Source organism: Colletotrichum costaricense, assembly GCF_030867565.1.
Source record: "Colletotrichum costaricense strain IMI 309622 chromosome Unknown Scaffold_11.1, whole genome shotgun sequence".
NCBI classification, from domain to species: Eukaryota; Fungi; Ascomycota; class Sordariomycetes; order Glomerellales; family Glomerellaceae; genus Colletotrichum; species Colletotrichum costaricense.
Window position 1 is genome coordinate 991,861 of NW_026848240.1, and position 27,804 is coordinate 1,019,664.

The window sequence follows — 27,804 nt, forward strand, 5'->3', positions numbered from 1 at the left end:
GCATTCATTTGGAGAAAAAAAATCTCGGACACCGAGCTTTGAAGCAAACTGAACATCGTCTGCCCAGGCTCATCTATCTGCTGTTCACTCGGCCTTTGATTCTACCAATTTTCCTTCCTTTTACGCTTGTTTTTTCTTCAGTCCTTCGTATCTATGCATCTCCCTCACGCATATCTCAAATAAGAGAAAAGACAAGGACGAGTATCTTACTAAAACCACCTGTAGCTTTCTCCGAAAGCTGGCCTGAGCTACCGCAAAACTCACACCTTGGTTTCAACTTTCGCGTCCAAGTCGCCCTCCCGTGAGCTCCCTCAACATTCCACTCAGGAGGCTGCCAACGCATCTACCATCCCTCCACACCGGCTCTATCATTCTAAATACAAAAAGGACGGCAACGACAACAACTAGCAGGAACACCGGCCACTGAGCCATCGGTCCGTGACGATGGACGACGGAAGGCATCCTCGCATCACCACCTCATTTCTGCTCGCCAACTTGCACTGCCCATCATGCGTCTCTTCCATCCAGCAGGCTCTCCGCGAGTCCTCCAGTCACGATGTCATCTGGGTCTCACCAAACATTGTCACCTCCGTCGTCACCATTGAACACAGACACACGCCAACCCCCGATATCACCATCCGGTGCATGGCCAAGTCACTTCAAGATGCCGGCTTCGAGATTTGCGGTGTCACGACCACGGCTGCCACCGAATTCGACATGGACACCATCACCTTCACCCAGCCTGATTCTGGTGTCATGGACATCAACGCTGGCGCTCACAGCGGCGGCGCCCTCGATGGCCTGCTCTCCTTCGCTCCGAAGTGGTCTTCTGATTCACCCGAGGCCCAGCGGGAAGCCCACCTGCTCAACTGCAAGCAATGCCGTGATTCAGAGGATAGCGGTGCTTCAACCGCAGACCTATTAAACTCACACGTCAACAGTGTGCGCAGCTCGCTTTACAATGGTCTCGACAGTGTCACAGCAATGGCCTCAGGAGGCTCAAAATGGAGAGTCACACTCTCTGTCGGTGGTATGACCTGCGCATCCTGTGTCAATACTATCAGCGAGGAACTCAACAAGCAGGAATGGATCGACAATGCCACTGTCAACTTGGTCACCAACAGTGCCACGGTTGATATCAGAGACAAGTCCAACGCGTCAAAGGTTGCGGAGGCCATTGAAGACATGGGCTATGATGCCAGTCTTGACAGCGTTACGGAATATGCAGAGCCTGGCGATGACTTCAGCGGAGACGAAAGCGACGAAAAGAAATGGCGAGCAACTGTGGCGATTGGCGGCATGACCTGCGCTTCCTGCGCCAACACCATCACGGAACAGCTGAATAAGAAGGACTACATCTCCAATGTTGCAGTCAACTTGGTGGCTAACAACGCCACCATTGACTTTATCGTTGAAGGCAAGCAAGACGACATTGTTCAGTCCATTGAAGATATGGGCTATGATGCAACACTAGACAGCGTATCAAAGGTCAAGACTGAGAATAAGGGCGCGCAAGAGAGGACGGTCCAGATCTCAATCAAGGGCCTCTACTGTCAACATTGCCCCAGCCGAGTTACGCATTCTCTCACATCCTTCACACACCGGCTAAAGGTTGTTTCCAAACCCACTCACGAGAAGCCACTCGTTACCGTCAAGTACACGCCCAGCGCGCCTTCGTTCACCATTCGGCAAATCCTATCCGCCATCGATGCCGCCGATCCCGCCTTCAAGGCATCGATCTACCACCCGCCCAGTCTCGAGGAGCGCTCAAAACTCATTACACAAAAGCACCAGCAGCAGCTCCTTAGACGAGTCTACTTGACGTTGGTCATCGCCATCCCGACTTTCATCATTGGTATTGTCTACATGAGTCTTGTCTCCGACACGGACAAGGGCAAGCACTACCTCATGAAGCCATGGGCTCTGGGCATCAACCGAGCCCAGATTGCACTGTTCGTCCTCGCGACGCCGGTTTACTTCTTTGGGGCCGACGTCTTCCACAGCAGAGCTATCAAGGAGATTAGGAACTTGTGGCGCAAGGGCAGCAAGACACCCATCCTTCGTCGATTCTACAAGTTTGGAAGCATGAATATGCTCATGTCGCTCGGGACAACCATTGCCTACCTTTCTTCTATTGGCCAGATGATTGCTGCCGCCATCAACAGACCTGCAAAGGTGGACGACACGCAGTTTTACTTTGACTCCGTCGTCTTCCTGACCCTTTTCCTGCTCCTGGGCCGTCTGATCGAATCGTACAGCAAGTCGAAAACTGGCGACGCGGTCGAGATGCTGGGCAAGCTGCGACCCACCACGGCTATCCTCGTCACCAAGGACTCCATTGGTAAGACCACCGACACCACTGTTGGCGTGGACATGCTCGAGTATGGAGACGTTGTGCGCGTGCCTCACGGTGCGTCGCCCGCCGCAGATGGGATCGTGGTGCAGGGCGAAGGCAGCTTCGACGAGTCCAGCTTGACAGGCGAGTCTCGCCTCATCAAAAAGGTACCTGGCGACGAGGTCCACGCAGGTACGGTCAACAAGGATTCCGCTATCCAGGTACGCATCACAGGTGCAGCGGGCGCCTCCATGCTGGACCGGATCGTCTCCATCGTTCGAGAGGGTCAGACAAAGAGGGCGCCGATGGAGCGCGTCGCCGACGTGCTGACGGCCTTCTTTGTCCCCATCATCACCCTGATTGCCGTAATCACATTCTTCACGTGGTTGATTCTCGGCTACGCTGGTGTCCTTCCTCGAGACTACCTCGACTCAGAGGGCGGATGGGCTGGCTTTGCGCTTCAGTTTGCCATTGCCGTCTTCGTCGTCGCCTGTCCCTGCGGTCTCGCTCTCGCAGCCCCCACAGCCATCTTTGTCGGCGGTGGTCTCGCGGCCAAGCATGGAATTCTCGCCAAGGGAGGAGGCGAGGCGTTTGAAAAGGCCAGCAACGTGGACGTAGTTGTCTTTGACAAGACGGGCACGCTCACCGTCGGCGGTGAGCCAAAGGTCACGGACGCCGGACTCTACCTCGAGGGGAGCAGCCTCGAGCGTGGCATGGTTTTGGCCACTTTGCGAGCGGTTGAGGAGAACAGTAGCCACCCTGTGGCAAAAGCCATCGTCTCCTACTGCACCTCGCAGACGGACGCCTGGGTCGACGTCGACAGCATCCAGGAACTGCCAGGCAAGGGCATGAAGGCCACGAACCGCGGAGCGAAGCCTGCCGAGGCATTTGACATGATTGTCGGCAACGAGTCGCTGATGCGCGATCACGTTGTCCACTTTGACGAAGGCGTGACGTCTCAACTGCAGAAGTGGAAGAGCGAGGCTAAATCGGTCGCCTTGGTCGCTACTAGACCTACTGCTACTCCTTCTACCAGAACGTCAGATGACCACCCCTGGACTCTCGTCGCGGCGCTTTCTATCGCCGACCCTATCCGGCCTGAGGCAATCCGTATCATCAAGGCCCTCCACGAGCAAGGCACCCGCGTCTGGATGCTCTCGGGCGACAACGTCGTGACCGCAAAGGCCGTCGCGGACCTGGTGGGCATCGACCCGGACAACGTGCTCGCCGAGGTGCTTCCCTGGGAAAAGGCGGACAAGATCACCTACCTGCAATCGGTCCTGAAGGCGCGGGCAGGAACCGGGGGCGGGGGCGACGAGCACACGGGGAAGCGCGCCATGGTGGCCATGGTGGGCGATGGCATCAACGACTCGCCGGCGCTGACCAAGGCGGACGTGGGCATCGCGATCGGCAGCGGCAGCGACGTGGCTATCTCGAGCGCGGATTTCGTGCTGGTGACGAGCGACCTCCGGGCCGTGGTGACGCTGCTCGCGCTCAGCCGGACCGTGTTCAGGAGGATCAAGGTCAATTTCGGATGGGCTGTCATCTACAACCTGCTGGCGATCCCCATTGCCGCCGGGTGTTTGTACCCGATTGTCGTGAACGGCGGGCGGCAGCACGTGCGGCTGGATCCCGTGTGGGCCAGTCTCGCAATGGCGCTGTCTAGTATCAGTGTCGTGCTGAGCTCGTTGGCGTTGAGGAGTAAGGTGCCGTGGCTTGGGTTCCGGGCGAAGAAGATTGAGTAGGGAGGGTATGGCGGTTGTGCCGTGTATTACCACTTTGTTTGTTTACTAGAGGATACCTATGTGCTGAATAGAAAAGAGCATTGTTGATGGTCATTGAAGAAAAGTTACAAATACGATGAGATGCTCTTCACAACTTGAGTCTCGAATCCCTATGCTCGATCTCTTTGCAGAATAGCATTGGTGTGCTGTGCATATTGATGTCAAGCGAGGCCAAATTGGTCGAGAATTACACGCCACACACAAAAACGATAATCTCATGCGAAGCCCCAAATTAGGTCTTACCAACTCAAAAGACAAAAATAACCCGAGAGATATGGTTATCCCACAACTTCAACAACTACATCTAAAAATGGGTTAGGCATCTACCTTGTGACAAGAATATGGCGAAGATGTCGGTCTCCCTTTGTAAAGGACGGACAGCAATTGAAGTGGAGACTGTCCGGAAACGGCGAACAGAAGTGGTCATGGGACGACAGGTATAAGATTCCAGCAACAGAGCAGCTGAATAGCATCTGGACCAATCATTCAAGCAATTGCTCCTTTTAACCTCATTGTTTTGAGTTGTTATCACAATGACATCGTGATCTGTCCTTCAAATACGGACCGAACGACATGATTGGGCACTGACTATGGGAGCTGGTGAGTATCAGTATGGGGTGTAGTTGAATGGTGACGACGGAGAGCGGAAGCCGATGCCGTGACCGAGCGGATACCGCGTACGCCGATTGCCGGGCAGGCCGACCGACAGCCTTGAATCAATGACACGGGCAGTGAAAGCATGAGGAGTGCCCGCCACCGATGAATGTAAAATAGTCAGAATCTGGGGCGAAAGAGGCTTGCATTTCCGGATGGTCGAGCACGCAATTCTGAGCCCAGACCAAAAGATTGCGGATTTGGTAAGCGGAGGTGCCCTGGGTGCACTGGTAGGCCCAAGGGAACGTGGAGGGAAGGGACGTCGAGTGGATCGGAAATGGTGCAATATGGGGCCGTTGCAGATGGGTGCCGGTCGCTCATTGGCGCGCGATGGCGCAATTGTCCCCTAGTCGCAATTCTCCAAGCTTCAACAATTTCCAAACGCCGAGTTTCGCACGCGAACAAGCAGCAGCAGCAGCAGCAGCAAAGCAGACAGCAATGCGCCTGCCACCAGACAGCAAGATGCCTGACAAATGCCCGTCTCTTATTGCCTGCTGTAATGGAGTCAATGGAGTGCGCTTCTCGGTTCCCGGTGCTAGCTAGCTAACCGTGCTTGAAAGGTGAGTGCCGGCTAGAGGGTCTCCTTTGCCGGTCCTGCTCTCACTTTTTTTTTTTATATGCTCGGAACCTGTTCGGAGTCTCCTTAGACGAGAACATCTCTTGAACTTCTACCTCTCTTCCCTTTTTACCTCTCCTCACTTACAAACCTCAAGGTCCTCCTAGAACGAAGAAGCTCATCTCTCGTTCAGGTTGACGCAAGTGACTTGTACGACTTGCTCTTGAGTGTCCCAATTGTCTCTCAGTAGCAACCATTCTCTTGCGAGTGGTGAGGCTCTGTCTTCTGGTCCTCCGTGTATTTTGGACCATCTTTAATCACATATTCTTTGCTGTACTTATTCCCAATTCGTCCTCTCCAAAACCTCCCAAGATGCAGTTCAAGCAGCAAGAGAGTACGGGCTCTGCGGCCGTCGTTGACGCGAAGTCGTCGCCCTCGTCCGCCCCTCAGAAGAAGGTCTCTTCCACCCTTCCCTTTGGCCAGCCCGTGGCCCTCTCCTCCATCTCCGGTCCTACCTACGTGACGGCCCAGCTCCTCGTCCAGCAGGTCGCCTTCCTGCTCTCCGACAAGATCTTCTCCTACTCCGCTCCCACCTTTGATCTCGACGTCGCCGCAAAGGCATGGGCCGAGGCCAAAGAGCGCAACATTCACGGCGAGACCACCGACCTCATCCAGCTCCAGACCAGGACCGGCGCCGGCGCCCTCGCCCTCGGCTACATCTTCAGCCCCGACTTTGATCTGGCTAAGAGGCACCTCCCCCAGACCCTGCTCGCCCCTACGCTGAGCTTGAAGAACCTCCGCGGCGCATTGGACCAGCTGAGCCTGTTGTACGGCGTCGCCTCCCCTTTCGTTGCCCACGTCGCAGCTCTCGACTACGATGCCGCGAACGGCCTCGTCTCCGACTACGACACTGCGCTGCGCACCGCCGAGGACCTTGGCCTCGGCTTGGTTGCCAGCTCCAGCGCTTACGAAACTCAGCACATGGCCCTCTTCGCCACCCTCATGGCCGCCCTGATGCCCACGCTGCACATCTACGATGGTGTTAGACTCGCCCGCGAGACCTCTCGCGTCGTTGACGCCCTCAGCCAGAGCGGCATCGCTGACCTCTACAACAACATCACCTCCGAGTCCACTGGTGTCTCTGAGAGGGCCGCGATCTCTTCCAAGGTCGCCGGCCTGTTGGACGTCTTCAACAAGCACCTCGACCCCACCGAGGACCACGAGAGCCAGCACACCGCGCTCCTGGCCACTCTCATGACCGCCCTCACCCCCAACCTGGGAGTCGAGGACGGCGTCAAGCTCGCTAAGCAGACCCTCAAGGCCTCGGACGCTCTCAACAAGAAGGGCGTCGCCGAGACCTACAAGAAGATCTCCAGCGAGGTCCAGTCCCTGAACAAGAGACTCGACGACGCCGGCAAGGTCGTTGAGCTCCTCAGACTCTTCAACAACGAGCTCGGCACCGCCTACAACCTGTTCGAGTACCACGGACACGACCAGGCCGAGGCCGTCCTCGTCGTCTTCGGCAGCGCCGAGACCCAGCTCGCCAAGCAGGTCGTCACCCGCCTCGCCGCCGACGGCGCAAAGGTCGGCGCCATCAACGTCCGCGTGTACCGCCCCTTTGTTGAGGAGGCCTTCCTCGCCAGCATCCCCGCCTCCGCCAGGTCCATCTCCGTTCTGGGCCAGGTCAAGGACGAGCTCTCCGTCAACGACGCCTCCCTGCAGTCTGCCCTCTACACCGACGTTCTGACCTCCGTGTCCTTCTCTGGAAAGTGGCGCCAGGACCCCACCGTCTCGGACGTCAAGTACTCCGCCTCGGAGGCCCTGACGCCCCAGGCCGTCGCCGACATCTTTGGCAAGCTCCTCAGCGCCGAGGCCGAGTCCAAGCCCTTCCCCGCCTTGGTGCAGGCGCACCAGTACACCTTCTGGGACGTTGACAATTCTGTCGCCGTTGACTCCCCCGCTGTTGTCAGCAACTTGCTCTCCCGCGAGTCTACCAGCAACGTGTACGTCCACGAGTCGTTCGACAACCTGCTCCAGGGTGGTATCATCCGCACCGATATCCGCAGCTCCAAGAAGGCCATTGAGGCGCCCTACGCCGTTGAGGAGGCCGATGTCGTTGCCGTCGGCGAGGAGAAGCTCCTCGAGGACCTCGATATCATCAAGAGCGTCAAGGCCGGTGGCAAGCTTCTCCTGAACCTCCCCAGCTTCAAGGAGGAGGACATCGAGAAGCGCCTCTCCCCTGTCGTGCGCAAGCAGATCCAGGATAAGTCCATCGAGCTCTACATCCTGGACGCCTCCGCTTTTGCCGAGAAGGAGTCCCAGGCTGTCAAGGTCCTCTTGGAGTTTGCCTTCCTCCAGATCGCCCGCTCCGACATCACCGCTGAGGAGGTCGCCAAGATCGCCCTCCCCGAGGGCTTCTCCAGCACCCTCGCCGAGACCCAGGAGGCCCTCGGCCCGGCCCTGCGTAAGGTCGAGTCTCAGTCCGCCTGGGCCGAGCTCCCCGAGGACGTCGTCGTCAGCCCCCTGCCCGCTACTATCAAGCCCAACAGCTTTGTCGGCTTCGACAAGGAGGAGGTCGAGGAGACCTCCCAGCTCGTCGACTGGCAGGCCGCGGCCAAGGGTCTCGCCTTCAAGGAGGCCTACGGCACCGAGAGCGCCCTGCGCCCGGAGCTGCCCGTCAAGACCCACACCATCACCGTCAAGGAGAACCGCCGCCTCACCCCGGGCAACTACGACCGCAACATCTTCCACATCGAGTTCGACCTCGGCGACTCTGGTCTCACCTACGACATTGGCGAGGCCCTCGGCATCCACGCCGAGAACGACCACGAGGAGGTCAGCGCCTTCATCAAGTGGTACGGCCTCGACCCGGAGGCCCTCGTCCAGGTCCCCGCTCGCGAGGATAACGCCGCCTTCGAGACCCGCACCGTCTACCAGTCCCTCAAGCAGAACATTGACGTCCTCGGCAAGCCCCCCAAGCGCTTCTACGAGGCCCTGTCCGAGTTCGCCGCCGACGAGCGCGAAAAGGCCGTCCTCGCCAGCCTCGGCGGTGCCGATGGCGCCGCCGACTTCAAGCAGCGCTCCGAGGTCGACTTCGTCACCTACGTCGACATCCTCCAGGAGTTCCCCTCGGCCCGCCCGTCCTTCCACGACCTCGTCCGCATCATCGCCCCGCTCAAGCGCCGCGAGTACTCCATCGCCTCCGCCCAGGCCGTGACCCCGACCTCGGTCGCCCTCATGATCGTCGTCGTCGACTGGGTCGACCCCCGCGGCCGCAACCGCTTCGGCCACGCCACCCGCTACCTCTCCGCCCTCCCCGTCGGCGCCACCGTCGTCGCCTCCGTCAAGCCCTCCGTCATGAAGCTCCCGACCTCCTCCAAGGCGCCCCTCATCATGGCCGGCCTCGGCACCGGTCTGGCGCCCTTCCGCGCCTTCGTCCAGTACCGCGCCCTGCAAAAGGCCCGCGGCGAGGAGATCGGCTCCATCCTGCTGTACCTCGGCTCCCGCCACCAGCGCGAGGAGTACCTGTACGGCGAGGAGTGGGAGGCCTACGTCGACGCCGGCGTCATCACGCACCTCGGCGCCGCCTTCTCGCGCGACCAGCCGCGCAAGATTTACATCCAGGACCGCATGCGCGAGTCCATGCGCGACGTCGTGCAGTCGTACATCCGCGACGAGGGCAGCTTCTACCTGTGCGGCCCCACGTGGCCTGTCCCCGACGTGACGGACGTGCTGATGGAGGCCATCAACGTCGAGGCCAAGATGAGCGGCAAGAAGGTCAATGCCCGCAACGAGATTGAGAAGCTCAAGGAGGATGGCCGCTACGTCCTCGAGGTGTACTAGTTTCTTTTTGTTGATGGTCTTGTGCACTAGACATCTGTTTGGCATATTTCTTTGTACATAACAGGGCTACGGCCCTATCGAAAAGTTTCCCTGTTACTAGCCAGCTTTCTGGATTGAGCAATTGCGTCGTATCGAATAAGCATCGAATATTTGCTGCACTTCATGCCATGTGCCATTATCGTTATTGTGAATGTCAGAACACCCAGCACACTTCATTTTTTCAGTCAACAGCGCAAAATGCTCCCAAGAGAACGGTCTCAGCCTTTGGAATCTCGAGACACCATCTTCCAAGCTTTATATCTCTCTGCCCTATCAAGGGGTACACAATTATCTGTCACCCAATACGGCCAGTACTACGAGCAGTAACTAGTATATAAAATGAATGAAACGGTCGAGAAAGTAGCGTTCCGACAAGCATTAATGGGCGAGAACGGGAGTGGCAGGATGGAAGATGAGCTGGGGGCGGCTCTAGTCCTATCATGAATGTCATATGGTGCGGTCGCGGAAGGAGTCAGATCATTGTCAGTACTACCGACCGACTACCGAGGTTACTAGTACTGCTTTCTCTTACTTACTTTCTGCTTATTCGCTTGGTGATACACTTTGAGAAACTTAGGGATGGGATGATCAGAAAGGTGGTGGTGATGGGACAGAAAGTGAATAGTGATGGGAAAGGCAGTGAGAATGGGGCATCACGGTAACGTGTCTGCCAAAATACGCTCAACACTCAAGTGTCAAGCGTACCACTTCGCACATCTTGGGGGCCCTACTACGCCAGTGTCTGTGAATGTTGGCTAATTATCAACCCCCTCGTCATTATCAAATCCGCTCACTGTTCGGAAGGCCTCACGCCCGGGCTTTAATCAAATCAGCAGCCTGAACAACATCGTCAGTATACCTCTCTTTCCTCTCGCTTCTACACCTGTTTCCTATCACCAAAGACTCACCTTCTCAGCAACAGCATACACAGTCTGCTGCGTATACGCCCCCGGCAAATCAGGCATCACGCTCGCATCAACAACACTCAACCCCCGGACCCCATACACCTCCAACCCCTCATCAACAACCCCTCCCAACGCCCTCGGCATCATAGCCGCCGTGCCGACAGGGTGAAACGTCGTCGGGCTGATCATCCGCCTCACAGCCTCGCCCAGCGCCTCGTCACTCGTAACATTCGTCCCCGGAACCGTCTCCACGGGCTCGTAGCGCGCCAGCGTCGCGGACTGGAGGAAGTACCGCCGCGTAAAGCGGATGAATTCGATTTGCACGGCGAGATCGGCGGGGTTGCTTAGCGCGCGGTAGTCTACGATGGGTTCGGAAAAGAAGGGGTCGCTGGTGTTGAGGGAGATTGTGCCGCGCGAGAGGGGGTGGAGAAGGACGAAGTTGCTTTCTGTGGGGCTGCCGCGGAGGAAGAAGTTGTAGAAGGCGGCGCCGGGGGAGCGGAGGGCTGCTGCGAAGCGGGTTTGTTGGGCTGCGTAGCCTGCTATTACGGTTGGGTCTGTGTTGGGAGGGAGGTGGGCTGAGGGGGATTGGGATTCGTAGGCGGATGTGATGGCTTCGAAGGAGGGGGCTATTACTGGGAAGGGGAGGAAGGTTGCTACATTGCCTGCGCCTATAGTTAGAGGCCCTGGCAGAGGATGAAGAGTGTCAGTAAGGTTTTCCTGATAGGGTCTTTGGGCAGGGGAGGTTGTACCGGTCCTATTGGCTTCGAACTCTGCTTTGGCTTGGTCGATGAAGGTCTGGTTGTTGACGAGGTCGGTCATATCCGGGTGGACGTCAAAATTAGTGACTTGATGAGAAAAGATGTCAGCAAAACCCCAACGTTGTATGTCTCTTTGAGGGAATATATCGAAGCTCACATGTAAAGGTAGCTCCGGCACCAACAGGATGGTCCTGGAAATTCTGTCCCACGCCGGGCAAGTCGACGACGACGTCGATACCCACAGCCTCGAGAAGTGCTCTCCCGCCTACGCCGCTGCGCTGCAGAATCTGGGGCGTGTGAATCGATCCCGTGGCCAGGATGACTTCCTTCCTCGCCTTTACGATCCGCGCGCCCTTGGCGATGGTGGAGTTCGCCTCGACGTAGGAGACACCGGTGGCGGTCCGGGTCTCGGCTTCGCTGTCGCCGTCAAAGAGGACCTTGAGCACCTTGTGCCCGGTAATGGTCTCGTAGTTGTCCCGCGCGGCCTGGATGCCGTCCCAGTGACCTCGCCGAGCCATGGACCGCGTCACGGTGGCCGGGTCGAAGGAGGTTGGGTACCAGAAGACGCCTGGGTCGCCGGCGCCCGAGTCGGCGGGGAAGTCGACGCCTTTGATTTCTTTGAAGGCTTCTACTTCGGTCTCTGTTGTTGTGGTGTGCTTCTTGTTAGCATAATGTCATGCGTTGTATTCAACTGGTGATATGGAAGGGAGTGGTAGATAAGTACTCAGCATAGGCCAGTGAAAGGTCGGAAACGAAGCGTGGATGCCGGAGGAGTTGCCCCAGAAGCTCGCATCGTACTTGATGTCGAATTGCTCGGTCAGCTCGGGGGTAGGCGGATGGAAGTTCCACGCCTGCGGCCACATTACTTCATCAGTCACAGTCATCTGAGAAAGAGAGAGAACAGCAAACAGAACTTCAGACGATCGGATTGTTACCTTTTTGAAGTAAGGTAACAGGCCATCCCAACTCCATTCTGACTGGTTGCTGAAATAGGACCCCCATCTGTCGTAGTCCTCCTTCTGCCCGCGGTGGACCTGCATGGCGTTGACGCCTGTCGAGCCACCGAGCATGACGCCGCCAATGACGTTAAACTTGCGGCCGTTGAGACCTTCTTGGGGTACGGAGGAGAAGTTGAAGGTGTGGGACTGGTTGCGCCAGGATAGGAGGCCCGTCGTGACGGTATTCACTTGAGACGAGTTGTCTTTGCTGCTGTGTTAGTTCACGCTTCGCTCTCCTGAGCTATGTCTCAAGAGATGAGGTCGGAACTTACCGAACAAACCAAGCTCAATGACCAGCACAGTATCTTGCGAGGGTCGACTTAGCATAGTATGGTGCGCCCTCTTCTTCTGGGGCAAACTTACGCTCGCCACTTTCAGTCAATCGATCCGCGACTGTCAGGCCGGAGGTGCCTCCTCCAACGATAACGTAGTCGTACTCTGCCTTGACATCACAAGCTCTAGGGAGGATTCTCGAGTGAGCGATGGATCGGGGGATACTTGATGAGATAACACGTGGGATATTCGCCAACAAGAAGCCCAAGGCGGCCACAAGGACAGGGATCTTTGTCATTTTGGCTGGCTTCTTTTAGTTCAACAGAATCTAGGCATAGAAGAATAATTGAGGAAATATTTACGAAGCTTCTATGGATCCAAGATTTTCTCTCTTATATAGCCCCGCTCGAGGGGCCTTCGTCTACATAGGGAGAGGGTCATGCGAGGTGATCTTGGCGTGTTTGCCGCCCATGATAACCTCTGCTGCTCTTCACCCCATTGGCAATGACGATTCGCGTACAAAAAAACTATAAGTGGTATCGTTGTGAGATTCTGCTTTGGGAGAGCGCCCACGTTGCAGCGCATCATGTTCTGCAGCCATCGTAAAGAGCCTTGTTCACGCAGCCTTGGCTCTATTGTGTCCGGCTTCAAATCATGCCAAGTTGACAAACCCTCTTCCAACTAAGCTTCACAATGATTATTCCGAAAGTCTACCAGCTCTTCTCATAGTCTATTACAGAACCCGAAGACAGCCAAACCACGGCCCGGCTTGGATTTCTACATCTCTCAGACGGACTTAATCTTAAGGAAGGAAAAGACACCGGTGAGGGACTCAAGTTGTTGTTTGCCAGCTGCAGCTAGCCTCATCACAGTCGTTACCCCTCATCTCGATACCTCTCTGGTCAATAGCATCTCTCGTCTCGCATAACAAGCCGCATATTCCATGTATGCGGAAGCACGGGAGGGACTGCCCAGGCTGTCGGGTAAAGTCGAGGCGTGCCCGAATAGAACGGTCCAGGCGAGGGGCAAATCTCGCATTTTGACAGAGAAGGGCTCGGGTCTCAATTCCTCTGGAGCGAGAACACATGCGAGGTTGCGTGCAGAGGCTGCGCCGCTGGTACGCATCGGGTCACGCCATACATTTTTTTTCGTCTTTTCGGGGCGGGGAAGCTGATCGGAGCGATGCGGGCGTCTGGAGCCCTCCAGGCTGTCTTTTCGTTTCCTTCTTACGTTCCGACTGGTAGAAGCTGTTCTTCCTTGTCATTCGCCTGGTCCGACCGTCAAGTCGAAGTTGTGTTTTCAGAAATCGTTGAATATTTGCGTATGCTGATTCGTCTTTTGACCATAAGTAGTGAAGAATTTGGCAAATATCACGGTCAATCCACACAGAAGAATGATCCAACTGTATAGATTCGGGACCTACAACATACAGTTCTGAGGTTCACTTTTCCCAGGCTCTCGTCTAAACTGATATATATACTTGGAGTAGAACCCCAAGTATCACGCTCATTTAACGTTTGCTGCATACGTAAGAAAGAGGGCGCCACGAACATGGCTAACAACATCATAATCTCTTCTGTAACTAGATGATATTATCTTAGAGTGCTAGTATTATCAACTCAGTAAGAGGAGGTACAAAGTAATTCACAAGAACTACATTCCTCCCATCCTCGCGTCCAAGGCAAGAGCACCGAGCACTCGACCGATAGAAAGACAATGAGCTCTACATATCACAAGAAGAAGATATAGGAGATGTTATACCATGTTCTTAAACAAGTTCGAGAATAAGTTAAACAAGCAATGCTGCCATATGAAGCTTTGAGAGAGTGAACCTACGATATCTTCCTCGAGGTTTCTTCATGAGCCTTCAGGAGAACCTTTTCCACAACCAAAAGTGATGAACGTGTAGAATTATCTACGAAACGAATATGAACAAGTCTTTGAATCAACGGTGAATGCTATGGTAGGTGCTTACCGCCTCGCGCCTTCCTAACCTCTACGTCCCTCCTTCCTTGACCTGCCTCTGGTACATAAGGAGTCTAATCATCCGTTTCTGTCACCAGCACCCATCCGGCCAATTGGCCGGGTGGTTTATACTCTGACGCAGAGAAGCCAAAACAAATACTCCAATGAAGCCGTGCTGGTCCGAGGGGCGCGCTGTTCGAGTCCGGACAGGGGCGTGAATTCTAGCGTAAGTGATCACCAGCCCTCTCCTTCCTTTCCTTTTTGACCTTTTTCAGTTTTGTAAGTGATTAATTCGAACATTTGGCAATAGAGAAATCAATAGTCCATCCTCTGATATTCTGCAGCTTTCATGCTAGGTGAGATGAACTGGAAAATACACGAAGCCAACAAAAGTTCCAAGTTGGTTGGTCATCTGAAGATTCCATCTAGATGCCTGACCGCTGAAAATGCAATTCCTTCTCGATTCTCATTGTGAACCGCCCTGAAAACCCATGTTATAGTCAATTTCCAAGACGAAGGGGAGAAATATTAAGAAAAAGAGTGAAGCTAAACTGGGGCTTCTTTCCAGCCTACTGTGATGTCATGGGACACTTCCAAGTTCGAACCCTCCCGATGGCGATATTGACCACACCACTATCAAGTTAGCAAATTATCTCGACAGCAAATCGAAAACAATCTAATAAGTTTCATCAATATCACTAGATCTAACGTCTGCCTGGACCGAAGTGGAACTGAGTCTAGTCAAGTCGACAACTCCACGGGGCAGTGGCTGTGCACCCACCCAAGCCCCTTTTCCAAAAAGTTCGCCCGCCCCCCTTTCCCTAGGTAAAGAAAGAACCACCATTGACAAAAACACATGGTATTAGCGTTGGTATTAATCTTTGAAAACAATGGAACTTTTCGGTTTTCCTTCGAGGACGGTATGTCCTTGTTCGAGATGGGGAAAATCCATCTTCCTTTGCGGCGAGGTATAGGCAATAGTCTGCCTTGCTCAATGCCCTAGACAATCATTCGTCGCAGAATCCGCTACTCGCAAGGTTGAGTGATTTGGGTTACGAGATCGGTCCGAGTAGGGGACCGTTATGAAGATTTGCGAGATTTCGCTGCGATGGAAGTTCGCCTCGGTGGAAAGCCTCGCGGGGAAATTGGTGTTATGATTCCCCGCTGACCTCTTACACGAGGTCAAAGTTAGCCCGGTAGGAACCACTGCTTCGCCGGGCGGGACGTGGAATATGACCATACCTAGCGAGGGGACGTGAGTGTGAATTGTTCATACGAGGCGGGTTTCCAAGCTTTGCGCTGGACCCATCTCACAGACCCCTCCTCGGCAGTTCAAAACACCGTACCAAGTGTTTCTACTCGACCCAGAGGCGGTGTAACTAGCTTCATGACTAGCAAACCTCCATGAACCATCTCATCATCACGAAAGGGGGGAAAGCACTGCCACCAAAGTGACCTGGACTAGATTACCAAAAGGATGTAATGTTGTTACTATCTGATAAAAAATGCATATGGTACCTCGGGAGTCTTGACGCCGTCGGCCTCATGCGGCTTGTGGGCTGCTCATCCCGGGGGTATAACGAGCAGGAGAACATATTTACACTAGAGAAGTAGAAAAAACTGTTTCTGCGAGGAGGATTTCATGTACAATATCTCTGGAAAAAATGTACAACGTTTGAAAGTACTGTAAAAGTTCCTGGAGCAGAGGCTAAGCCTCTGTCACCCTGTCTCTGCCCCAAAGCAACATCGCCCTTTTTTACTGCACAGTGAATCCGGCGTCGATGGGGTACGTGGCATACGACCAAGGGACAGCGCGCTGGAGGAGCTGGTAATCGAAGCCGTCGCCGCCGCCGCTGACGTACAGGAACTTTGTAAAGGCGGACGAGGCGGCGTAGGTGAAGGCAACGTTAGCCGGGACGAAGACGACGTCGCCCTGGATCAGCGTGACGGCGTCGTACCCCTCGACGGCGACCTCGAGGCTGCCCTCCTCGAGCTGGAAGGCCAGGGGCTGGCCGAGGTTCGCCTTGGTGGCGGTCTGGTTGGAGAGCAGGGGGCTCAGGGTGACGGTGCCCATGGTGAAGTTGCTTGCCGTCTGGTTGGCCGTCGCGAAGGGGGCGACGAGGTGGTAGACGCCGCCGTCGGCGTTGAGGTACTTTGGTCCGCGGTTTTTGGCGACGAAGTTGGGGGTGACGGCGTCGGGCGCGAGGGTGTTGGCGGCCGTGTGCCATGTGTTTGCGCCACCAGCGCTGCCGTTGACGAGGTCGCGGCGGGGGCTGAAGTCGAGTTGGGCGTAGACGTCAAAGGCCTCGAGGGCGGAGATGAGGGCCGGGTCGGAGCCGGAGGAGGAGCCGTTGGAGGCGGCGGGGACGAACTCGGAGCCCGTGGGGGAGACAAAGTCCGAGTTTGCGATGGCGATGAAGAGCTCCTCGAAGCCGCCGGGTTGGATGACGCCCGTGAGCTGGGTGTCCGGGTCGGTGATCTGGAAGGTGTGGACCGTGTTGTGGGGCACGGCGCCGTAGTCGCCCGGGGTGAGGACGCGGGCCTGCTCGCCGGAGCTGTTGGTCTTTGCCCAGAGCTGGATTTGGCCCTTTGTGCAGTAGAAGTTCTCGTAGTGGGCCTTGTGGATGTGGGGGAGGACGCCCAGATCAGACGAGTCCGGGGCGTTGGTCTGCATCAGGGTGAAGGCGCCGGCGGAGGAGTTGCCCGTGACGGAGAAGCGGTAGACCTGCTCGCCGACGGCGACGGCGCGGCCGGAGCCCTTGCGGAGGGCGTAGGGCTGGGACGTCTCGGGGGCCTGGTCGAGGATGAGGCTCTTTCCGGTGCTGTTGGCCTGCTGCTTGAAGGAGTGACCCTGAGGAGCTGCCGCCACGAGGGGGAGGCCGGCTGCGAGCGTTGAGAATCTCATATTGGCGAGTTGTTGAACTTGAACTTTTGTTTACAAGCTTGTTTAACGGCGATTTCCAAGATGGCACACAGACAGGATGGACGAACGAGGAAGAAACATAATCACGTCAGGGGAAACATTGGGAACTTATAGCAGCATGAGAGCAGACGAACCAACGTTACGGCCGGGCATGAAGATCCTCGCTCGGTGTCCGAGCCGTTGCCCCCTTAGGAAGACCCCATCGCGGGATTTTCACCCAGTGTAACCCTTGCCGCATGTCATTGCTTGTTCCTGATCTGAACAGGGACACCGAGCTTCCAGGTCGAGCTACATGCTCCGCTTGTCCGCTGACTAACATGTTTCTTGTGGTGTTAACGTGGAAACGGCCTTCTTCTTCGATCTAGAATGGCTCCATCTCGAACCCATTCGACCCGCTGTTCATCCCATTTGAAGAAACAAGCGCCAGGGATCGCGGGTATCTTGCATGCATGACGCAAACCAGGGCGAAGATGAGCTGAAGATAGCATCGACAAATGGAAGCCCCGAAGGAGAGACCGAATGGAACCGGGCACTATAACGGAGGTGGCATGTGGGTTGGCGTACGTATGTATGCCGATGATTAGAAGGAGGTGTATTCCACTCGAGTATGGGTCTCAGATGGCATTTGACGTACATCTGGGCGGAATTCCCGAAGTTCCCTGTCAATCGGTAGATGCGAAGCCCCTTGTCCACTTTGAACGATTTGACTCCACCCGGGAATTCCGGGCTTGGGAAGCTTCACACGTCGTATTATAGGGGAGCAGCGAAGGAGTAAGGATACTGAAGTTGCGCAGCTCGGTCAAATTGTGGTGCCGTGAGCCGACAGTCCGGTTCTTGTCTTGTTCAACAGGAGCAGGTCTTTGAACAATGGGAAACAGGAAGTGTTGTCTGTATCCGAGCACCCCGCTGGCGTCAACACGGCCAAGTACACTTCGTTTCACGACCTTCCCGTTGAGGGTGTTGATTCAAGGCGTCTTCGTCACTGTTCAACCCAACAATTCCAGCTCGGGGCCGTTTTCCAAGATCTTCTTCGATGTATGGCTGCGTATTTTGGGACGTTGGGTTACCTGTAACGACACTTCGTCTCAGGCTAGGCCAGGAAACAGGAAACAGAAAAAGGCATCTCACGTACAGATTTCTGCGGTTAGATCCCAAGCGAGATACAGTCATGAGCAAGTCCTTGTCGCTCATGTTCATCAGCAACCACTCGTGAGGTTCAGACGCCGTTTGCGGTTGTGCGTGGCAGTGTTCCAAGGAGGCTATACGCCCGCCTTCGGTACCAAGTCATTGCCACTCTTCGTTTTCGAGGCGTGAAGTTGGCCGTCACTTGACGACTCACTTCCAAGACTAAACACCAGATAGTGATCTAAGCCACAAGAAAATTGTATAAGAAGGATCGCTCGATGCTGACCCATCTTGGGTGTCCTTGAGGCCAGTCTCACCCGGCCACTGACAAGGGTGTAAGCTTGTTACCGGCGTGACGCAGGATCGCCCTTTTACCGGGAGGCGTAGTATAACGAGGGAACACTTCAAAAGAAAGGCAGGTGGCCTCACAGGATTTCCAACGTGAAGTCCTTGAGGCTTAAACCATGCGTGGAGTGATCAAGGGTAGGCGCTTGTTGGTGCAAGCCACCGCTGCCGGGGGTAAAGGCGGCGGGTAAGGTAAGATGAGACCGTGAGGGTGACCGTTGTCGGGGCCTCCGAATCTGGCCGGATCATACTCCGTACCTGGTGGTATGCTGTCCGTGGATGGACGAAGGTCTGCTCCGTACTAGCGGGAGCCAACGATGAAGCGCCATACAGCCTTGCTGCCTTGAAATAAAGTTGGCGCGGTCCAAAGGGGATTAATCGTTGTCATACCCCAACAGGGGTGCTGGGCATGTGTTGAAGATTCCGATTCTCTGGGATAGTGGGAATGGCTCGTGCGCCGAGCAGGTCCCGTATCGGGGCGTTTGCAGATCTACAACGGTGTGGCTGCCATGTGAGAATGACCCCTTGCGATTGTGGACTTCTGGAAGGAGTCGCGTGAGGTGTGGGCGTGACAGCCTCATGTCTGAGATATCAAGATTGCGGGTTGTTCAATGTTGACGATGTTGACCAAGTACCTACGATTCCTTGGGTAAGCTGGTAGCTTGAGTGAGTAAGAGGCCCCGAACACCGTATTCGCTTAGGGGTCAGGCAAGTTGGCTTTGTTGGAAGGGTACAATGGTGAAAATGATTCATCCGGTGAAGTATGATCCTAGAAGAGGTAAGAGATGACGGGACGCATTCCCAAAATGCCTGTTCGCAGCAATGGGCAAATGCTTTGTTGGTTCTGGTGCGTGACACGTGAGACAAGGCATTTAGAAATCCCGTGAGCTCCAACAACTGTACCTGACCGGAAAGTTGGAAACAGCCAACTGGAAGCCCCCGCATGCCAAACGAAACTGTCAGATAGAGGGGAAGAAAGGACTGGCCAAACAACGAAAGTCCGGTCCTGCCGTCTCCCAACAGCCCCAAGTGAAATGGGTAACAGCAGGCGAAAGAAAGATGGGAATCGGGAGGCAGCTTCTTCGCTGAGGTAGAAACTAAGGTAGAAAGCCTGCGTGTCAGCCTGTGAAGGGTCCATTCATTGGCCAAGTCGGAAGAAGAACTGCGCATGTGGCTTGGTGTTGAGCTAAGCCAAATTGGGTACGACTTTCTCGTCCATTTTGGAAAGGTACCTAGGCAGCTCCCTCCTGCCCCTCATTCTACCCTTACCTCATGTCCTCCCAGCCCACCTCATTCACGCTCATTCCCAGCTCACCTACCTTTTACCTACGTCCATCTATCTTGTGCCGCCTCTCTGGGTCGCAGCATTGCTAGCCTGCCACTGCCTAGTCCAGGATCTTGGCGTAGAGGGGAGCACCGCTTGTTGCTCACCTTTGAATGGTTCCAGCTGAGCTGGAAACCGCCGCATGTCACTTTCCTTACCTACTCACGCCTTGCTTGACATGAAAGCTGCGCTTACCTGAGGCCAAGCATGAGACCTCCAAGCTAAAGGTACAGCCGGGCGCTTGTTGGTACCGCAAACAAACGTACCTTCTTCCTACATTGCTTGTCATCGCACTACCTCACCCAGGGTAGGACATTTTCCACTTCCCAAGTTCCCAGGTTCCAATAAAGGACATTGAAAACGGGCCCATGATGATCGCCAGAGTTGCCGAGGAGCTTTGCGCATTCAATTAAATTGACTTTCGTCTCCCTGCGATCGTGGATCTTCGAAACACGGCGATAGAACATCCCGACAAAGCAACACCAACCTGGTCTTCTTGTGTACCTTACCGCCGATTCACTGCCTGGTAGCCACATTTCTGCCATCCAAAGTTTACCCGGAAGACCACGTCAAAGAACAACCTCTTTATTCACTTCTGTCAATAGTCTCATGGGCAGCCTGTGCTCAAACATTGAAAAGGACGATGCACCTGGCGAGAAGGATGGTCAGGCTAGTAGGGACATCAATGCGAAGACCATCACACGACTCTCTTCCAAAAGGCTGCGGAAGCTTCGACATCAACGCCATCACGCTCATCACCAAAGACACCAAGCAGACATGGACAAGGGCCAGGAAATGATTGAAGCTCACGAGGTAGTCATCAATAACATCTTCAAGATGCACCGGAAACCCGCCCTCGATAAGATGGACGCCAGAAAAATAGACGGACCTGACGAGTACTTCCACCAAAGAAAGGAAATCTTGGACCGCGAGAATACACTATCTTTTGATTTTAGCGCAAAGATGCGGGCATCAGAGAAGGAGCGGAAAGCCAACGCCATCATTCAGAAACTCAAGGTCAAGGACCATGAGAGCGTGTATAAACCGGCTGAAAAGAGGCAAGGATGGGGTGGTCAGAAACATGCGCGATTTGCTGCTGACCATTTCCTATCCAACGTCGATTTAATCAACCAAACGAGTCTATTCCGAGTTGCCGTCAAGATGCCAAAGGGAGCACACCTTCATATTCATTTCAACGCCTGCTTACAGCCTCATGTATTGCTGGGCATTGCCGAGACCATGCCCCGCATGTTTATCAAAAGCGATCTGTCGTTGGCACCGAGCGCGGCAAAGACTAACCTTCACCGTTGTGAAATCCAGTTTTCCATCTTGCCGCTCGAAAAGGAAGACGAAGTTAAGGGAAACCTTTTCAAGACCGACTATCATCACCGACAAATGATGAAATACTCAGAGTTTATCAAAGAGTTCCCCAAGCATTACAACGGCATGAAGGCCGAGGAGTGGCTAACGAGCAAACTTGTCTTTCACGAAGATGAAGCACATAACGCGCTTCAAACAGTTCAGGGAGCATGGGAGAAGTTCAACGGCCGGACTCGCATGATGAAGGGGCTCTTCAACTATGAGAGTGCATACCGGAAATACACACGGGGCATTCTTGAAGATTTCGTCCGCGACAACATTCAGTATGCCGAGATTCGGCCTAATTTCATGCAGACAAATCAACTCTGGACTGATGACGGTACGAGGCAAATCGACAATAGGGGTATCATGAAAATCATCATAGAAGAATACGACAACTTTCAGAAGGAGACCAAAGACTACTTTGGCGGGCTGAAGGTCATCTACTGCACTCCTAGGTCTTTTACCACGGAACTGGTTGCATTTGCGCTCGACGAGTGTTTCGAATTCAAGAGGGAATGGCCCCAGTGGATCGCTGGTAAGTCCTTGAACGCCGCTATACCTTGAGCAGACAACTAACTGACAAAACAGGATTTGATCTGGTTGGCGAAGAATCGCAAGGTCATCCTCTGCGACATTTCGTTACAGAATTTCTCGCCTTCCGGAAGAGATGTGAGGAATCTCAGCCTAAAGTTGACATTCCGTTTCTCTTTCATTGCGGAGAGACGACAGACATTGGCAACGACACGGACGGCAATCTTGTGGATGCGCTCTTGCTCAACTCAAAGCGCATCGGCCACGGATTTGCTCTGGCCAGGCACCCCTATATCATGGAGCACATGAAGAAAAGGGGTATCTGCCTTGAGGTGTGCCCAATCTCCAACGAGGAGCTTGGTCTCACACCCCGGATTACGGGCCACTCAATGTACAACTTGCTCGCCAACAACGTACACTGCACTTTAAACTCAGATAACGGAACAATATTCAGGTATGCCTTTCTCCTGTTTTGCATCAAGCCATAAGGCAGCAAGAAGCTAACCAGAGACCACACAGATCAACTCTTTCACATGATTTCTATCAAGCGATGGTGGGTAAGACGGACATGACTTTGCACGGCTGGCGACAGCTCATTGAGTGGAGTCTAGAGCACTCTTGCATGTCAAAAGATGAGCTCGCGAGTGTGCGGAAGGAATGGGAGAAGCGTTGGGAGCTATTCTTGCAATGGATTCTTGAAGAGTTCAGGGATTTGTCGTTAGAGATTCCAGAGTAGAAATTCGGCTGGAGCAACCGACATGCCCGGCTTTTCTTTGGTCTGTTCTGGAAATACCATGGGACAGATACGGGAAAGTTTTTAATTCATTTTTTTTTTTAGAAGATTTAACGATGAATGTCTTTATGAAGATCGAAAGGACACTACCAGCCCTGTAACAAAACTGACGAATGAAGGACCAAGTCGACGTGACTCGATGTGTGATTTCTGCCTATTGCGTAACTCATACGAGGTTGGGGGCCGCATCGTGGATGGTAACAGTCTTGGCGTCAGCTGCGACGACGGGCCGTTCCTCTTTCTCTTCCATTATGTATTTTGCCACACAACTTGTTTCTTCCATGTAAAGGTGTGTCCACGCACTTCACTTGCAAAGATTATCTCGGCCGAGTCTTCATTTATTGATATCAACTCACTCTTCCACTCAGATCAGGGCCTGCCAGCCCAGAATTAGGATTTTTAAGGTTAGTTGATAGGTAGTGGACCAGCCAGCCAACATGATACCCCCTCCTTCTCTTCCTCTCCTCCCCCCTCCCCCTTCCTCCGCCCAGCCAAGAAATCGACCGCCGCGGAACCCAACTTTCACCGGGACTTCTCCTCCGCGAGCCTTGCTCTGGGCCAGTTCTTCTTTTTGGTCCATTCCCCACTCGTTCATCTCATCTCGTCTCATCTCATCCCAATATCTCTCGTGTCCTACCTTTACCCCTCCTGCCCTTTGATCCTCCCGAAACGAGCAAGCTCTTTGAGCCCTTCAGAAGCTGCTGTCAAGGGCCGACGGAGGCAATGGTGAGATGGATAGGTAACTCAGAGCCCAGGTCCCGTCCCGTCCGGGCCCCAACAATTTGAGATTGAGGTGAGGACAAACGGCACGAAGTACACGCTATCGATCAGGCTGCAGCCTGTTGCTCGTTTACCTATCTTAGCCTACTGCGCCACCGGAACTCCTCTGTGTCGCACATCTCAGCCTGATTCTGTATGAGGGGACTTTTACCGGTCCAACGACTATTAGAAAGAACTCTGTTATCCGGTACCTGGAGGTGTACATCACAGTCAAGTACTGCCAGGTTATCGGTACTTACTTATTGATCACTGACACTCTGATTGTTTGCATAAGTAGCACAGGATACCGTAGAGAAAGACGCATGAAAAGAACGTTAAATATACGTCTTGATTTTTCTATCTACACGGCAAACGTTTGCGTGGGAGCTGATCTCGAGTCTAGTGATTATGCCGCGTACCAAGGTCTTTCTTTCCCTCTCTGGTCTTTTTCCATCCTCTCGAAGAAAAATCAGCCGTCATGCTTTAAAGCTCTCTGAAGCAGACTAATAAACGCAATGCCAAAGTCAAACCGGCCCTCCCCTTTTTACTTTCACCACCAAAAACTAGAACGCAAAAATTGACTTCTTTTTGTCGGGATCCCAAACTCCAAGAACCGAATATGCATGTGTCATCAAGAAAACCGTGGCTGACAGCGGACCTTAGTCGAACTTGATGCCCTTCTTGCTAGAAATGTCAATCAAGCCGCCGCGGTAGGCGCCGCGCTTCTTCTTGTTCTTCTCCTTGGTGAAGCCCTTGCCCTTGGTAACGATGAGGTCCTCGTGGGCGCGCTGCGAGTAGTCGTTGGGCACGTACTCGTTGCTGGCGAAGCGAGGGTCGACGTAGACGACGTCGGGAATGCGGGAGAAGGGCTTGTTGGGCTCCTTCTTCTCCTTCTTGCCGCCGCGGTTGTTGGCGCGGTAGGTCATGGGGTCGGGGGGCAGAGGCGGGTCAGCGGCCGTGGAGGTCGCGGGCTTGAGCTCCGGGGAAGTCTTCTCGAGAGTTGCGGAGGAGAGGGAGGCGCTGTCGGCGGGTGCCTTTTCCTTCTTGGCCTTCTTCTTGGTGTCTGCGTCTGAGTCGGAGTCCGAATCGGAAGAGGAAGAAGAGGAGTCGGAATCGGAGCCAGATTCGGGAAGGGGCACCTTTGCGGCCTCAGAGCCATCAGAGTCGGAGTCAGAGTCGCTGTCGCTGTCGGAAGAGTCTGAGTCGGAGGAGGAGTCAGATTCGCTGGAGCTGTCCGAGCTGGAATCGGATGAGGAGTCGGAGGAGGAGCTGCTGTCGTCCTTCTTGACCCTCTGCTTCTTGGCCTTGGGGGCCTCGTCTTCAGAGCTGGAGTCGTCTGAGGAGGAGTCGCTGTCGCTGCTGCTACTGCTATCACTGCTGCTGCTGTCGGACTCGGGCGCCTTGCGCTTCAGGCTCTGCTTGGCCCCGGGCTTGGGTTTCTCATCCTCGCTCTCGCTCTCGCTGCTGGAGTCGGAATCGGAGCTGGAGCTGGAGCTGGAGCTGGAGCTGCTATCGCTGTCGCTGTCAGCGGCAGCAGCCGCATCGGCCATGTCCACATCCTCGCTCGAGCTGCTGTCGCTAAAGCTCTCGCTAGTGGTGGGAGCGGTGGAAGAAGTCTGCCAGGTCTGGAAGACGGTGACGAGGCTGGTCTGGGCCGCCTCCTTCTTGGAAGGCTTCCAGCCGCTCTTGGCGCGCTGTTTCTGGAAGGCCTCGTGGGCGGAGGTGAAGGCGTTCTCGGAGAGGAAGGAGTCGACGAGGTCCATCAATTGGGCGGGAGGAGCCTGCTTGGTGGAGGTGGCCTCAGCCTTGACCTTCTTCTCGGACTTCTTAACCTTGGCCATTTTTTCTGTTTGCGTTGTCGCGGAAGCCGTAGGGGTGCTTGCGTTATTGGTTTTTGTGAAGTTGTTGGAGAATAGCCAAGATGGAGGCGCAGACATGTGTGTTGTGCCAGGAGATGGCTCTTATCCGTCGCAATGGGCAAGAAAAAGACAAGGTAAGTGGAGGGGGAAAGAGCCGGCGAGTCGCAAATTCCTCGGTGAGAATGTAATCGTCCTGGGTCTTCCCTCACCTGGGAAAATTTCTGTGGGATCTCTGCGCCGGCGGATCGGTGTCTCCAAAATTTTAGTGTCGGGACCCCTGCTCGCAACTTTTTTTTCTTCCCGACCTCTCACTTCCATTGCGAAAAGTTCTTATCTTATCAGTCGATATATATGAAGCTGGTCTATGCATTTATCCGTATTTTGAGGTACGCCAGTGGTAACCCGTTGCCACGCCTCGTACCTTAGCGCTTGCATCCACGCGACAGGGGTGGCCAGCTCATTGCCCGATCAGCGACTGGCCGTTTGTTGACTTTCGCAAAGCTGGGCGTCTAGGCTTCGACTAGCGACCGAGCGCCATCCTCTTCCTGGGAAATCCATCTAATGGTGCAGTATACCGCAAATGACGAAGGACTCCGAGTGAAAGCCGCTCCAAACAACCAAACCCGAGCTTTGACAAGAAACCAAACCGACCGACCTTGTCCGTCGTCGTCTTCTTCCTGGTCTTTTGATCTTCGCGCCTGGGGCCAGGTCAGATCAGACATCTTTCCTTACATCCACCACCCCGGTTTCATCGAAACACGCAGCGACAATGAATGCTACCAAACGAAAGTTCAACGCCCTCATCCAGGGTATGGGTAGATCATCCGCTTCTACAAAATCGAACGACACCACGAGCTTGCCTTCCGAATCCCCTCGTCCGTCGACGACTTCCCTCCAGCCCTCCAACACGAATTCTACAAACACGAACACAACAGCCGATACCTCTGTAAAACCGAGCATGTCGATTGAAGAGGATATCTTGTTGAAGCGTCGGCGCCTGCAAGCACTGACCGAGAAGAATGCCGCTACGATCAACAGCTCTCCTTCAATTCGTGCTACCGGAGCAGGTGCGACGACAACCTTCTCGAACGTATCTCTGAAGAAGTGGGTTCCAAGGTCTGCCAACGTGACGGAAATCAAGCACGCCCCAAAGTTTGCACCCAGCGACCGAAACGAGCTCCTGAAGAGACTAGCATCGTTCCAGGAGATTACAGACTGGACACCGAAACCCGATGCAGTGAACGAAGTTGAATGGGCAAAGCGAGGATGGGTATGCCAGGGGAAGGACCGTGTGCGGTGTTCGCTCTGCAATAAGGAGCTCGTTGTGAAGCTCAACAAACGCGAAGTTGATGGCAAGGAGGTACCTGTCCTTGTGGCATCGGACGTCGGTAGGTTCATGGTTGCCAGTCCTCGTTGCTACTCAGAACTGATTGGTGAAGCAGAGGAAGCGTTAATAGACAGATACTCCGATCTTATTGTCACGGCACATCTGGAGGAATGTTTATGGAGAAAACAGGGGTGTGATAGTAAGTATTTACAGACCCTATTGACGGAACTAAGACCTAACTTTCCCAGATTCGTTGCTCCGGCTGTCTTTAACCAATGCCAAAATAAGTATGGAGGCTTTACGGACACGTTACGACGAGCTCTGTGCAAGGAAACCCTTCCTTCCCTATGAATTCAACTTGAGGTTGCCCGAGGGTCTCAACATCGACAGCGTCCTCGCCCAGCTGCCGGAAGACTTCTTCACAAGCCCACCGCCGACCAAGGACTCTCCGGATCCAAAGGAGCCAAACAGAGTCGCTTTGGCTTTGGCAATGATGGGGTGGCAGGGTCTCACGAATCCCCGCATCGGTGCGGTGCCAAATTCGGCATCCTGCCACACATGCTTGCGACGTCTGGGCCTTTGGATGTTCAAGAGTAAGGAGGTCGGCGCCGACGGCGAGATTCTCGTTCCCGCGCCAATGGATCATCTTGATCCAGTCAAGGAGCACCGTTTCTTCTGCCCTTGGAAGAATCCTGTGGCGCAACGTCTGGGCAGCGCGAAGCCCAGCTCAGACACGACCTTGGCGGCTTGGAAGTTGCTGACGCAGGTACTGAAGAATGACGCTTACCTTCGCGGAGCGCTCGAGGACCGGCCGAAGAACAGGTCAACGTGGCATAATAGAGGCGCCTCGGTGCCTTCAACACCGGTTCGTAGGGGCGCTGCGGCGCCCTCGACACCAGGGGGTTACGACTCGCCGAGCGCTGCTACTGAGCCAGCAGGCGATGAGGACGAACAGTCAAGAGAAGCCAAGGACAAGGAACGTTGGGCGCGTCTTAGGAGGGTTAAGAGTTTGTTTGAATCGAAGAACGCGAAGAAGATCCGTCGGCAGCTCAGCAGGCCGGGCACGGCGCGTTCGACCGTCTCAGGGGCGGGGGGAGACAAGGAAAAGGAGAAGGAGTAGTAGTGGACAACCAGTCTGCACCATTTTCGTGTCACTCACTTGAGATTTCATACTGAAACAGAGGAACCAAGGAGTTCTCAGGGAATGTCTCATGGTCGATGAAGGCCGTTTTGCAATTTTGTCTTAGCTAGAATACCCATATGATGGAACTTGTCGAAGCGTTGGTTCATCGATGGGGTCTCCCGAAATTTATGAGTGAAATGCTCGCGTGCCCAATCCGTGCGTA

The 27,804-nt window shown here is 54.5% G+C and overlaps 7 protein-coding genes across 7 annotated transcripts; 4 read left to right on the forward strand and 3 right to left on the reverse strand.

The window, feature by feature from the left end:
* Window positions 1–444: 444 nt before the first annotated feature.
* CCOS01_10690 (heavy metal translocating P-type ATPase) lies at window positions 445–4,080 on the forward strand (the record flags this gene model as incomplete). Its single annotated transcript, XM_060458844.1, has 1 exon — window positions 445–4,080. One exon carries the CDS (start codon window positions 445–447, stop codon window positions 4,078–4,080), a length of 3,636 nt encoding a protein of 1,211 aa, XP_060310646.1.
* A 1,621-nt stretch (window positions 4,081–5,701) lies between these two features.
* On the forward strand, window positions 5,702–9,172 carry CCOS01_10691 (FAD binding domain-containing protein; the record flags this gene model as incomplete). The annotated part of the gene is made up of 1 exon (XM_060458845.1): window positions 5,702–9,172. One exon carries the CDS (start codon window positions 5,702–5,704, stop codon window positions 9,170–9,172), a length of 3,471 nt encoding a protein of 1,156 aa, XP_060310647.1.
* Window positions 9,173–10,018: 846 nt separating this feature from the next.
* CCOS01_10692 (glucose oxidase) lies at window positions 10,019–12,443 on the reverse strand (the record flags this gene model as incomplete). Its single annotated transcript, XM_060458846.1, has 7 exons — window positions 10,019–10,048; window positions 10,120–10,799; window positions 10,866–10,961; window positions 11,032–11,514; window positions 11,599–12,060; window positions 12,145–12,177; window positions 12,236–12,443. 7 exons carry the CDS (start codon window positions 12,441–12,443, stop codon window positions 10,019–10,021), a joined length of 1,992 nt encoding a protein of 663 aa, XP_060310648.1.
* Window positions 12,444–15,866: 3,423 nt separating this feature from the next.
* CCOS01_10693 (uncharacterized protein) lies at window positions 15,867–17,015 on the reverse strand (the record flags this gene model as incomplete). Its single annotated transcript, XM_060458847.1, has 1 exon — window positions 15,867–17,015. The coding sequence occupies one exon, from the start codon at window positions 17,013–17,015 to the stop codon at window positions 15,867–15,869; it is 1,149 nt and encodes a 382-aa protein (XP_060310649.1).
* A 3,421-nt stretch (window positions 17,016–20,436) lies between these two features.
* CCOS01_10694 (adenosine/AMP deaminase) lies at window positions 20,437–22,456 on the forward strand (the record flags this gene model as incomplete). The annotated part of the gene is made up of 3 exons (XM_060458848.1): window positions 20,437–21,724; window positions 21,778–22,174; window positions 22,240–22,456. 3 exons carry the CDS (start codon window positions 20,437–20,439, stop codon window positions 22,454–22,456), a joined length of 1,902 nt encoding a protein of 633 aa, XP_060310650.1.
* A 1,475-nt stretch (window positions 22,457–23,931) lies between these two features.
* Window positions 23,932–25,113, reverse strand: CCOS01_10695 (SRP40 domain-containing protein; the record flags this gene model as incomplete). The annotated part of the gene is made up of 1 exon (XM_060458849.1): window positions 23,932–25,113. The coding sequence occupies one exon, from the start codon at window positions 25,111–25,113 to the stop codon at window positions 23,932–23,934; it is 1,182 nt and encodes a 393-aa protein (XP_060310651.1).
* A 787-nt stretch (window positions 25,114–25,900) lies between these two features.
* CCOS01_10696 (uncharacterized protein) lies at window positions 25,901–27,578 on the forward strand (the record flags this gene model as incomplete). Its single annotated transcript, XM_060458850.1, has 2 exons — window positions 25,901–26,657; window positions 26,707–27,578. The coding sequence occupies 2 exons, from the start codon at window positions 25,901–25,903 to the stop codon at window positions 27,576–27,578; spliced, it is 1,629 nt and encodes a 542-aa protein (XP_060310652.1).
* Between the last annotated feature and the right edge of the window lie 226 nt (window positions 27,579–27,804).